We start from the raw sequence: 13,114 nt of genomic DNA, 5'->3' as shown, positions 1-13,114 counted from the left end.
CATTCAATTCTCTCGTTTTTTCCACCACTGGAAAGAGCAGAGTTTCAGCTACAAGGATCATGGTTTATCGTCTTTGCACTTAAGGCCTTAAAATTAAGCCTAAACATTAGTAGCTTTATGTGCTATATTGTTATTTTATTATTATTATTATTATTAGCCATATGGTGCAAGGAAGCTTGAGGCTTATGCTGCACCAGCCAAAAAAAATTCCCATGTTACCCTGAGAGAGAGAGAGAGAGAGAGAGAGAAGCAGAAAGGAATCACCAAGAAAGAGAAGAATGATGATATCCAGCTCAGGACCCTGGGTGTGCCAAGCCCATACTCACCAGATGTGAGCCCCTGGGGGTGTTTTTTGTGAGATCTTTTTTGTTACAGAACACTTCCTTAATCCTGCCTAATGTTTAGAATAATCTAGAAATAGAGTATATTCTAGAATATTCTACAATTCTGGAATATTCTTGAATTCCAAAAAAAACTGATGAACATTCTAGAACTCTGGAATATTCTAGGATCATACAAAAAAGGTATAAATAGGTTCAAATATAAAGGTATATTTGAACCATGCTGTTATGTTTTTATCTTCATGATGAACAGTTTGTTTATTTTGTTCCTCTATTTTTTTAGTTTGACTGTAATAAGGTTAATTAAGTTTTCATTGTTTGCAGAAACGTCCACTTATTAGTCAGCATGAAAGCTATGGAATCAGAAGATTTTGCTGGAGATAAGCTGGACTCGTGCACCATCAGTCATATGGATAATTCTAAATAACACGCAAAACTCAGTTAAAATAATTTAAAGAAATTATTTTCTAACCAACTTAATTGAATATTTGAAGAGTTTCATGACGGAAACCAGGCACATTTACTACTTCGGTGATGGTTCTACAGCTCAATACAAGAATTTCATTAACTCAACATCCATCATCAGAAGGATGTTGATATAGTGCTGAATGGAATTTCTTTGGCACTAGCCATGACAAGTTACCATGTGATGGAATTGGTGGAACAATAAAATGATTGGCAGCCGCGCAAGTCTCCAACGTCCAATTGAAAACCAAATCCTGACACCACCAAGAAACATGTTTGAATTTTGTGACAAGCATGTGACTGGAATAAAATTCTGTTTTGTTTCTAAAGAGAAAATTGAACAATTAAGCCCATTTCAAGGGAAAAGATTCATAGACGGTCATATTATTGCTGGAACAAGAAAAAAATCATCACTTCATTCCTATTGATGCAAGACAGATTTGTGTTTGCAAAGTATCAAATGACACCATCATTTGTAGTTCAGGTAAATCAGACTAGTGAAACCAATATCCAATATGTGCCAATTGTTAATTCCTGAATAATTATTGCCAATCTTCCAGCTCCAAAAACAACAACAATGGGAAGACAATATAGCTTTCCTGAAGTAGTAATATCTACCATCAATGAAAAATTCCAATCCATTACGAAGCAGTGATTCAATATCTTCACACTCACTTGCTTATTTCAAATTGTATTGTGTTTTAAATAAATTTTGTTGCAGTTATAACTTCTTTCATGCTTAGAAACCAATAGAACATCATCTTTATGCTTGGAATCCTGAATAAAGACCACTTTTCAGGATTGGGAACTTGCACTAAAGAAACCCATGCAATTTCTTTTCTTGCCATTTGCACCCCCCCCCCATTGTAAAAAATACAGATCTTTTTGCATTGGCAATACCGTATTTCTGTGATTCTAAGACGCACTTTTTCCCCCTATAAACATCTCTAAAAACGGGGTGCGTCTTAGAATCAATGGAGTCTTATAAATCACAGTTTTTTTTTTTTATTTTCCCACTCCTTGCACACATTTTGTTTTTATGCAGAAGCTCCATCTACAAGTTTGACCGTCCCAGCTGGTGTGACAGACTCATGTCATAGCGGATTATCGTTAAGGCGCTAAGCATCTATCTGTCAAAAAATTCCTGCAGACTTTCAACAGAAACTGATTAACTTTCAGCAACAGGTGATGAAATTAAAAAAAAAAAAAAAAGAAACTATGAGTTTAGTCAAACTGGAAGTGCTGACGAAACCCCGGTCTTCTTCGATATGCCTCGAAATTACACCATCAATGCTAAAGGTGCTAAAGAAATCAAGATTATAAGCACAGGCTATGAAAAGCAGCATATCACTGTGATGCTATGCATCACCGCTGATGGTTGAAAGTTTCCACCATATTTAATTTTAAATTGAAAAACATAAGTGGAATGTCCAAAGAAGTCAAAGAAGTTTCAAAATCTTGCTTAAATTTTTCGTGACAAATTTTTGGTGCCAGTTTTAGACCGCACTGTAAAAAATGTGAAGGTTTTTGAGCCTGAACACCAAAAGTTTTGCATTTTCTCCCAAAAGTTAGCTAGGTATACCAAGTTTCAGAGCACTACCTCTCATAGTTGTGCAACAGTAACATTTAAAACTTTGAAATTTTTTTGTGATTTGCTCCGCGTAACACAAGTGACCTCCACAAAAAAGGTGCTGGTGCCTCAAGTATACTATATTTTGAACTGAATTTTTGCACAGCTTCTTTGGAAACCTATTTAACCAAGTTTCAACAAAACTGAAGATCTACACCAAGTTTCAACAAAATTGAAGATGGTCGAGCAGGGGCCATTTTCAAAATTAGGCCACCTGACAAGGAATCACCCAGCAAGTGACTTCTCTTCCACGTTTCCTCTTTGTTCCAGAAGCACTCTGAATTGTAAAGATCACTGCAAAGCACCTGTTCGACATCTTCCACATTATCTGGGTTGCCCAGAATTCCACCACTGCCAAGATTAAAAAAGGAAGCTATCTGATTTATTCTCTTCTTTCTTGTATTCACATATGAATACAAGGAATTTGTGGCTCTTTTTTTTTTTTTTTTTTTGCTACAAATTTCTTGTACTCAGCTTTTGTTACAAATCCTCCTATCCTTCCTGTAATTTCAATTTTCTTCAGGTTTTATAGTGTCTATGCGGGCAGTATAAAAAGCTTTATTAAAGCCTAGGTATATAATGTCCAAGTTGTCTCCAACATCTAAATGCCATATGATCTTGTCATAGAAATTAACCAGTTGGTCAAGCAAGACCTTTCATGAACCCATGCTGTGATCCCTTTATGATTCTGTTCTCATCAAGGTGGTCTTATACTGTGTCCTTAATCAGTCTCCACATCTAAGTTAAAGTCAAACTAAATGGTCTAAAGGTACCATTCACTTCTTTAGGTCCTCCCTTACAGACTAGGAAAACATTAGTGCTTCTCCAGTCCAAGGGAATCATCCCAAAATCTAACGATCTCATTAGCACTGCTTAGGGCCTTAGCCTCAATAACCTTTCAGCCTCAATAACCTTTCCAACAGATGCTTCATAGAGATAGTTATATTAATATTTTTACAGCAAGTGACTTCTCTTCCATGTTTCCTTTTTGTTCCAGAAGCACTCTGAATTGTAAAGATCACCACAAAGCACCTGTTTGACATCTTCCACATTATCTGGGTGGTCCATGATTCGACCACTGCCATCTTTTAAAAAGGTAAACTATTTGATTTATTCTCTTCTTTCTTGTATTCACATATAAATACAAAAAATTGGAGACTTTTTGGCCACGAATTCCTTGCACTCAGCTTTTGCTTAACTTATTCCACCAGTGGTTTTGTTACAAATATGCTTAAGTTATCGTGTGAAATAATGTCTCACAAGAGTCTAATAACTATAAAGGGTTTTTTTCTTTCTTTAATTAAATCTTTCAGTTCTCATCATTAATTTTTTTTTGTGTCATTTCTGAACCAGGATGAATATATTAGTTGTCTCTTGAATTAATTAATAGAACTCAAGAAATATTTTAATCTGCTACACAGCCCTCCCTCCACCCTTGAAAGTGATGCTTTCACCTTTCCTTTCAACCACTGAAATTTCTTTGGATACTACCCATTTAATAACGTGGCCACCACCCACTATCATATCCTTGGTGAAAACCAGGTCAAAGACATTTAAATTTAAATCCCAGGTTCTCAATATGACAAATGGAATAAAGAATGATCAATCAAAGTGGGATAAGATTTTTGAACTAACTAGGTTAAAAAATCCTATTCCACTTTGTACAAAGGGTACGAGGAAAGTTTTGCAATACAGCTTTGTTTATTTAATTTTTTCAAAGTAATTTCCTCTACATTCAATACACCTCTCCATCCTCCGAAACCAATCTTTAAACCAGTTCTGCCAAGTTTCACTAGGGAGTAAAGCACACTCGTTGTCCCAAGCCCGTAGAAGGTCCTCATCACTGGAAAACCGCCTCCCTTTTAGCTTCATTTTCACATGCGGGAACAGTGCAAAGTCGCAGCAAGCAAGGTCTGGGCTGTAGGGTGGGTGCTAGAGAAGTTTCAGTCCTGTCGTGGTCAAATATTCGGTGCAGGCTTTGGCGCGGTGAGCTGGAGCATTATCGTGATGGAGGTACCAGGTGTCCATTCTTGACTTTGGCCGCAGGTTCTTCATAGATCCAATGACTTTAGGCAGGCATTGTTCAGTATACCACTCAGCTGTGACTGTCTTCTGCGTGTCCAAAACGACACGTTCCACAATTCCACTCGATTTGAAAAATACAGCTATCATTTTCTTCTTTACAGATTGGGATTTTCTGACAATTACGGGTGTGTCGTCATCATCAAAGACCCAAACTTTGTTTTGAGCCTTGGTCGGCAGATCGTAATAGTACAGCCAAGTCTCGTCACCTGTCACGATGTTGTTCACATACCGAGATTGTCCCTTATCAAACTTTTTTAACATCTCCCGGCACCAAGTCACACGTCGTGTCATCTGCTCTTCAGTCAGTTGATGCGGCACCCAGAGAGAACAAAGTTTCTTCACGTGCAAATGATCTTGCAGAATCGAACGAATTGCTGGTGCATTTAGGCCCAAAATATCCTCTATCTGTTGGTAGGTCACTTGCCTGTTTTCGTCAAGCATTTTCCTCACAGCAGTAACGTTTTCCTCCGTAACTGACGTTCGTGGCCTTCCTGGCCTCTCAGAATCCTCCAGAGTGAAATTTCCCCTTTGGAATTCTCTATACCACCTGAATATCGTTGTACGATGTGGACAATCATCATCTAGTGCAAGAGTCATTTCTTCTAAGCACTGGTCTATGGTTAAACCACGCACGAAATTATACTGCAAAACTGTCCTTATCTCATTTCGTGACCACGATGCCATTGCAAGCACTTTACACTCTCACTACTAATGAATAACTGAGCCCATCGACTTGGCACGGCGGCTACTATGCACGTATGAACATGTCTCAACATGCAGCAACAAGCAGCTTCCTGTGATTCATTGTTGCGTCATATTGCAAAATTTTCCTAGTACCCTTTGTATATTACAAGTCCACAATTATAGTCAATAAGAGGTAAATTAAAGTCAATTAAAATAAAGCAATTACATGTGCTTGGCCCATTTGAGTTATCTAAAGAGATTGTATCAAATTTTTGTTATAGGCCAAATGACTCTGAGTCATCTGGCCTTAATACACTCGCACTATCATTTTTACTTTACCATCAATCTCATAACTACAGAGACTAAACATCCACAGATGCTGGAAACATAACTTTCGGTGAACTTTTTATAAGAAGCATAACCCCCCCTCCCACATACCTATTCATCCCTCCTCTACACATATTTCAGCATAATGAAATTCTTCATCCCTTATCTTGGGATGGTGCCATGTTTCTGCTAGCCCTATAATATAACCATTAGCTAACCTGGCCAGAAGCCCAAATTTATAAATTTTGTTTACAATGCTGATACTTCTCTTACAGTTACTTAAACAAGTTTTTCTTTATGACCTTTTTATGCTGGTGACTCAAGTAACTGCCTATTTCAGCACATATGGTAAACTTAAGTTGCAAACAAGTTTTTCTCTGTGGCCTTTTTATGCTGGTGATATGAGTGACTCCCTATTTCTATACATATGGTAAATTGAGGTTGTATACAAGTACTCTTGAGGAGAGCAGAAGTATTAACTTAGTTTATACCCCTTACCTTTCGGATGACTTGCCTAATCCTCCTCCAATTAGCAGCTTTCTAGAACCCTTAAGGCAATATTAGCAAAGACCCTTGTGCATCCTCTTTCAAATGAATTTCATCTTTACTAAACAAAATTATTTTTCCAACTATGGCAGGCCATGCTTAGGAAATTCCTTCCTGTTATGTCTAAGTAGAAGTGAAAACACTAACATTCTAACCTATCTTGTGACATTTTTCCAGCACAACCTTATATTTTGCAACAAGGTAGTTTTTTTTTTTTGCTTTATGTCATTAATTTCCAAATATAAAGTTTTGTACCAGTGAAGCACAAAAGATTGGTCTTTATTAGAGAAAAGGTACCCAGTTTCCCTGACAATTGAATCTTTCAGGTGAACAGTCACCTAGCATAATGCTGGACACCTGAATATCTGGCAAGCTCCCAGATTTACCACTTTCCAAGAACCAGTGTTTTTCAAAAATCAATCAGAAGGAATCAGATCTAGGTGAGTATGGTGGTTAGTCAAGCAAGTGTGATCTGAGGTGCCTCTAGGCATCTCAGATCCACAACCAGCACCATACTTCACCTTTCAATTCAAATCATAACTTGGTTATGGTTTCTTCTCCAATGGAGCCTCTCATTTGTTGACAATCTCAATCTCATGTTGTTTGACATCGCAAGGATGTGAAATGGGATGATCTGTGAGATTTCTATTCTTTTATTTGGTTGGATTATTGTTTTAAATCTTCTGATCCCAATGATTGCTCAGATGAAATTATCCTTGTAGGGATGAAATCCTTTATTCCTTGAAACCTCATCCTTTATCTAAACCTTGGTTTTCTGATAAATGTGCTAAGCTTGTTCAAGATAACCCCAGGAGCTCATATCTAGTGAGTATGGGCTTGGCACACCTAGGGTCCTGAGCTGGATATCATCATCCTTCTCTTTCTTGGCGATTCCCTTCTACTTCTCACTCTTGTTTTTTTCTCTCTCTCAGGGATTTTTTTTTTTTTTTTTTTTTTAATTTTGGCTGGTACAGCAAAAGCCTCAGGCTTCCTTGCACCATATGGCTAATAATAATAAGAAGAATGTTGCATATTAAATTGGCCTGCATCGAAATCTCAAGCTTCATTTTCTGCCTACGCTAAAGCTCATAACAATTGTAAATCAATCCAAATCCATCCTCAGTTTAGTCTAAAAACATCATAATGAATAAATTTGTCCTTCCAAAACAAATGTAAACCGCTTTTGTTTGAAGGGGGGAAAAAAAAAAATGCAACAGTTGCGTGATTTGCTTTTTGGTGTGAGCATTTTGCTGTGAACGGCTATTACAAGTGCAAATGTGTTGCATCTCCTCCTACTACAACCAGGTATTTGTTTTATTTTTATTTTTAAATAAAAATCAATTTACATTTATTTTTGAAATGCAAAGATGACATTTTTTGACTAAATCAAAGATGAGAATCAAACTTTGCCACTGGGGAAAAAAAAAAAAAAAAAAAGCAGTTAATTAGGCAAAAACTTAAATTCATTAATTATAAAATATCAACAGTAATACTTAGTGTAATTTAAAATCAAATTTAAAAATTTCAGCCAAAAATATGACTAAAAAGATCCTGAAGACAAATAACTGAAAAATAAGCAAGATCTGGTGCATTTAAATTGAAACACCCTGTATATTTCTGTTGCTTTATAAAGCATTATATTCCCGATCAAACTGAATAAACAAGTTCATCAGAATCCAAAATGTCAAAAAAAAATTTTTTTTAATCAAATAGAGGGTCATCTTTTTTATGTGAACCCTGCTACTATGGGTGAAACGGGAAGGGGTTTTTTTTGCATCATATGCCTCTCCTAATGCTATCTACAGTAATAGGTTCAAAATTTTACAATTTTCCTTTTGAAGAAATAGCTAAATATTCTTTAACTGTTTTACTGAAAAAAAAAAAAATCTAATTATGACAGCCAACATGTAAAATTAATAAGAAAGTAAATCATTAAATAGAAACTAAATTTGCAACACTTTGACAACACAATCAAGGTGATCTGTAAACACTTTCCTACAGCAAAAAAAGTATATTTTGAAGACTAAATCGACTGCTGAAACTACAGATAAATGCATTCTTTGCAGGTTAATTACCAACTCGGATATTTTAGTGAACCTTATGCTTGATATATAGGGTTCTGGTCAGATGGTCAGCACTTAACAACATTGGCAGACCCTAAAAAATGCACCACTCACAGTTACTGACAGACAATGTACATCCTACACAATATCCTGTCAACATTTCTATATATATATATATATATATATATATATATATATATATATATATTCCACTTAGAAAGTGAGAAATACCACTACATATGTCATTATTATATATTTTGTATTCAAAAGTCACATAATAAACTTTCTATCGGATAACTTGCATAACACCAAATATGTCCTCAACTTTTTTTTTTATGACAATTTGAAAATTGTAGATCTCTTAAAGTACCATTTATAACTGACACAATATAATAGCGTAGCTTTTTTTTTTTATCTATTTTCATTTAGATAAAGATAATATTCAAGTATTTGAATATTATCTTTACATTGCATTCAAAATTTGAAAATTAAAGAACATTTAAACCACATAATAGAGGACATTTCAAACGTGCAGGAGGCATAGGGCAAGTAGAAGCACTGCAAACGCTCACTGATAATTACACAAATTCCCTTTCTTAGTCCTGTTCTCAATAAAAAATAAGCAACAATGATTGATTGCTGCTTATTTTCAAAGGTTTTTTGGCACACTGGTCTGTGGCAGTTAACATGGTCTTTAATGTGAGAATGAAGGGCATAACTAAATTACACACGTAAACAGTAAAACATTTTGCTGTGTATTTATTGAATTTAGAGATCTAAACAAAAACCACTGACTGTAAGCAACACATAAATCAGTAGTTTATAATTTTTCCTCTTTTCAGTTTACCTATCTCAATCATCTCAAAAAAAAAAAAAAAATCACAACATATGGTTGTCTATATTCTATAGTGTTCCTTGTTTATATAAATTTAATAAATATGTATTAATTTGGTTTTTATTATGTAAATTTTCCTGTTAAAAGTGTGTTTATAGACCAATTTGCATGTTATGCAGACTGAAAAAACTCAAAAGAAGTCAAGGGGGGACTCTGCTTCTTCCACCCAAGATCAGCTAATTACATATGCAACTTGAGGCTTTTAAGAATTCTCCAGTCTCCAACAGAACTTGAATCCACACCATTCCAAATGAATGACAAGCAGTAAGCCCATTATACTGCCATGGAAAACATGTGTAACAATATACTAAGAATTATTTGCAGTTATGTAAAAATAAAGATACTATGCTGTCAGAAGTTTCACACATATATATACACATATTTCAGGACTCATACAATTTTTAAAAGTTAAACACCATTTGAAAAAAAGTGCTCTGACTTTACTAAATACATTACATTAGCAATATAATGACTTCTGAAGAGCACATTGCGTTATTACTTTGGCACCATTAAGTAACCCACTTAGTCGGTTCATTCAATTTAAAAGCTAGGCTGATTATTACATCTCTCTCTCTCTCTCTCTCTCTCTCTCTCTCTCTCTCTCATAAATACACACCCAAATACATTATATCCAGCAATAAAATTAACTGCATTGATCTAGTCTGACCTATATTCCAGAAATTATCAATCATAAAATCTTTCATATTTTGATAATATTATAAAAGGAAAATATTCAGTGTTTCAACTGCTATACTTCAGAGGCCATAATGACAATGGGAATTGGTAGGAAAACCAAGGGGGTATTAGATGCAGTAGAATTAATTAAGCTTTAAGAAGACTGCAATAATAATACAATGTTATTTATACTCTGAGAAAACCAAAAAGTAATAGATTGCAATTATAGTGATTTTTGTTTAAAGCTACACAGTAAGCACTACAAGCAATACAAAATTCTGCATGCACCTGTTCAAGCTTTCATGACAATATACAATCTATTGTCATGGTGAGTGGTGTTTGGAAGCTATACATAACTAGTCAAACTCCTCCAGCCATACATGGTCATCTCAAAGTATAAACAATATTTATTTATACCTGCTGCCAGAGATCCTTAATTTGTATAATGGAATTATTATTTGTTGCATTGTGTAGTCTTGAACATGTTTATATAACTCTAAATGATAAATGATGCAATGCATATAAATTGCAATTCATCTTATGACTCTGAGCTAATCCACAAGATGAATAATACAATTAATAACAGGAACAGATCTCAAAAAATAAATTGAATAGTTGTTTAGTTTTTTTTTTTGGGGGGGGGGATAAATATTTTCAAATTATTCATTGAAAAATATAACTTAGGTTTATTTTTATGTCCCTGATAAAATCATCAGCAAACTATAAAATATTCTTCCAAAACATATTTTTAACGTAAACTGCACCTTAGGCATTTAGAGTTCCAATGCATAGGTTTTATATGTGGATCTGTATTAGGAGCTGAAGAAAGCCTAAAAAAAATTTAAAAACAATTGAAATATTTCTGTTATAAACTGAAAAAAATCATGATTTCTGTTACATGGTAGGTAAATGACATCAAAACAAATGAACTGAAACTATTTCTGATATTAAAAAAAATCACATCACATTTATAGATATTAATTATATCTAATATAATAACTATTAACACTGTGTTGAGAGAAATGTGTTATTCACATTTAACTAATTATCGGTATTTTCAACATAATTTTATGTAAGTTTAAATACCACAGTGCTGTAAAGCAAGACACTTCCATATTGGCTTACCTAGGATGAAAACACACCCTAGCACATCTTTAAAAACAGGTATGATTTTGTATATTAAAAAAAATAATGTGATAAATATATATAGAATGGGTGGTAAAAGTTTATTTTTATTTTGCAAGTTCTGAGTCTCAATAATATTTTGCAACTTCTCATTTCTTTCCTTACCATTGTGCCAATCCTAATTAGAATCTGTGCTGAAGGACAATAAATTCAATCAGCTATGAAGGAGACTACCAATCCCGACTCAAAGTTACATAAATATTTTACATTTTAAGCAAAATTTGTATTCAAATTGGTGCCTATACACAAAAAAAGAGGCCCAATTTTGTTTGAGTACATAAGTGACACTTAACAAAAACTTCAAATGTTACATAATAATAATAAAATATATATATTGACTGATAAGCTGAAGGTAAATCTTGCTAGTTGCATCACCATTTGTCTTCAAAAATGCTACACATTATTATGTATAATAAACTGTCAATATTACAGAACAACGAATTTCAATGGCAAATGTTAAACAATACCCGCTGAATCGTTTTTAAAAAATAAATTCGTAAAATGTATTTTTTAAAAAAAATTTTAAATCGTGGAAATTATTAAGCTTCGGGATTCCCATTTGCTGCTTCTGGACTAGACAATTCATATATTATCAGATACATTATTCAAAAATAAAAAATAAAATAAAGAGAAATAAAGAAAAAACAAAAAAAAAATGGTCCCAGAGATACATTATTTTAAGAAATAAATGAAATAAAGATGGACGATACGCCTAAAATGTCAGAAACAAGTCTCTTTGATGGGGAGAGGATTTAAAACAATAATAAACAAAACAATTAGCTATCTTTCCATGACTCATGTTAAAGCCCATGGCGAGCTAATTAGCATTTTTAGACTGGAAGTGAATGCTTCAAGAACCACATTCTGTACCAATGCCTCAACGTAATGCCTATTATTTAATGAATGCATCTTGTTCTCATTTAGAATCCTTATTAAGCAATGCATATATGGCAAGTCTGCACTCGTCAAGGCTTGATTCTATGTAACAATAGACAACAAAACTCATAATAATAGTAAAGAAACTATAATTTAATACAAAAAACAACTTTTGGCCAACAAAAAGAAATAAAATAAAATAAATGAAGTAATTTTCGTTAACAAAAAAAAAAAAAAGTATTGTTCGTGGCAAAGTTCATTGCAAGTGCAAAGAATCTGTGGTTATTACGTTGTGTTGTTTTAAATGGATAGTATAATAATGCTCTGAGTTATTCTGCAAAATAAGGTCACAACGTGCAATCGCAGCTGTTAATCACGTAATAAATCAAGTACTGATTCACGAGGTGGATTCATTGATCAAAGGAGGTAGGTATGGCCAAAGACTAGAAATACAGGAACCTTCATCCCCCCCAAAAAATGAAGACCTGCAGATGATCAATGAATTTAATATATTACTGTGGTACATTTTCTTAAGCTTACCATTATGTTCAGTGAATATATTCCCTGATCCAGTCGATATCCGCGAGTCCTTAGACTTGTGTTTCTGACTGTGCTTTGCCGTTTTGCCACCATGACTACTGCCGACAGACGAGCCACTACCACGGTTCTCTTTGCCCTGCTGGGCTCCCATAGCCTGGCGCTTACTGAGCTAACCAGGATCCACTCCCAGCACTAGCACCGCCAGATTGACGAAAATCTGCGACTTGTGTCGCCCTTCACTGATCCATGTTATCCATTTGCATGCCCCTTGTTAAAATTATGGGCAAACGATAATATACAGAAACCCATTCCCTCCAACAATAAGCACCTCTGTAGCCATTTTGGCTATGATCAGTAAAGCCGAATTCTTCCGGGCTCCACTCTGATAAATAATCTCAACACCAGATACGGATTTGTACAGCGAATTTACTGTATGGGAGAGAAATGAGTGTAATGAGTTCTTCTTTCTATGTCAGTGAAATAATTGTAACTGGGCCGAAGAAACTGTGTAAAAATAAGAAAAAATAATAATAGTAAGGGGAAAAAAAGTAAAGTAATAAAGAAAGGAGAATTCGTGAGTGTGTATATCAGCATTAGAGGATTTGATATCCAACGTCAACTTTGTTATTCGTTCATATACAAGATTTTTTTTTCTTTCAAATAACATGTAATAATAAATTAATAAAATAACCGTAATAATAAATCAGGAAAAAAAATGCTTTGCGCTTATTTATATATAACCGCTTATTATTAATGAGAGATTGTTAAAATATGCTCTTAATTTGATGTATACATTGACAGT

At 34.3% G+C, this 13,114-nt stretch overlaps 1 protein-coding gene across 1 annotated transcript in view; it reads right to left on the bottom strand.

Annotated features, from left to right (window-relative positions):
- Window positions 1-12,652, bottom strand: part of LOC150083920 (uncharacterized) — a 259,821-nt gene extending 247,169 nt beyond the window's left edge. The window contains 1 exon segment of the mRNA XM_090375830.1: window positions 12,313-12,652. Within this exon segment, the coding sequence (XP_090231956.1) occupies window positions 12,313-12,463 (151 nt within the window). The 5' untranslated portion in view covers window positions 12,464-12,652.
- Between the last annotated feature and the right edge of the window lie 462 nt (window positions 12,653-13,114).

This window comes from Mastigoproctus giganteus, chromosome 6 (genome assembly GCF_048544385.1).
Source record: "Mastigoproctus giganteus isolate SK-2022 chromosome 6, ASM4854438v1, whole genome shotgun sequence".
NCBI classification, from domain to species: domain Eukaryota; kingdom Metazoa; phylum Arthropoda; class Arachnida; order Uropygi; family Thelyphonidae; genus Mastigoproctus; species Mastigoproctus giganteus.
This window is presented reverse-complemented; position numbering and strand designations above follow the sequence as displayed.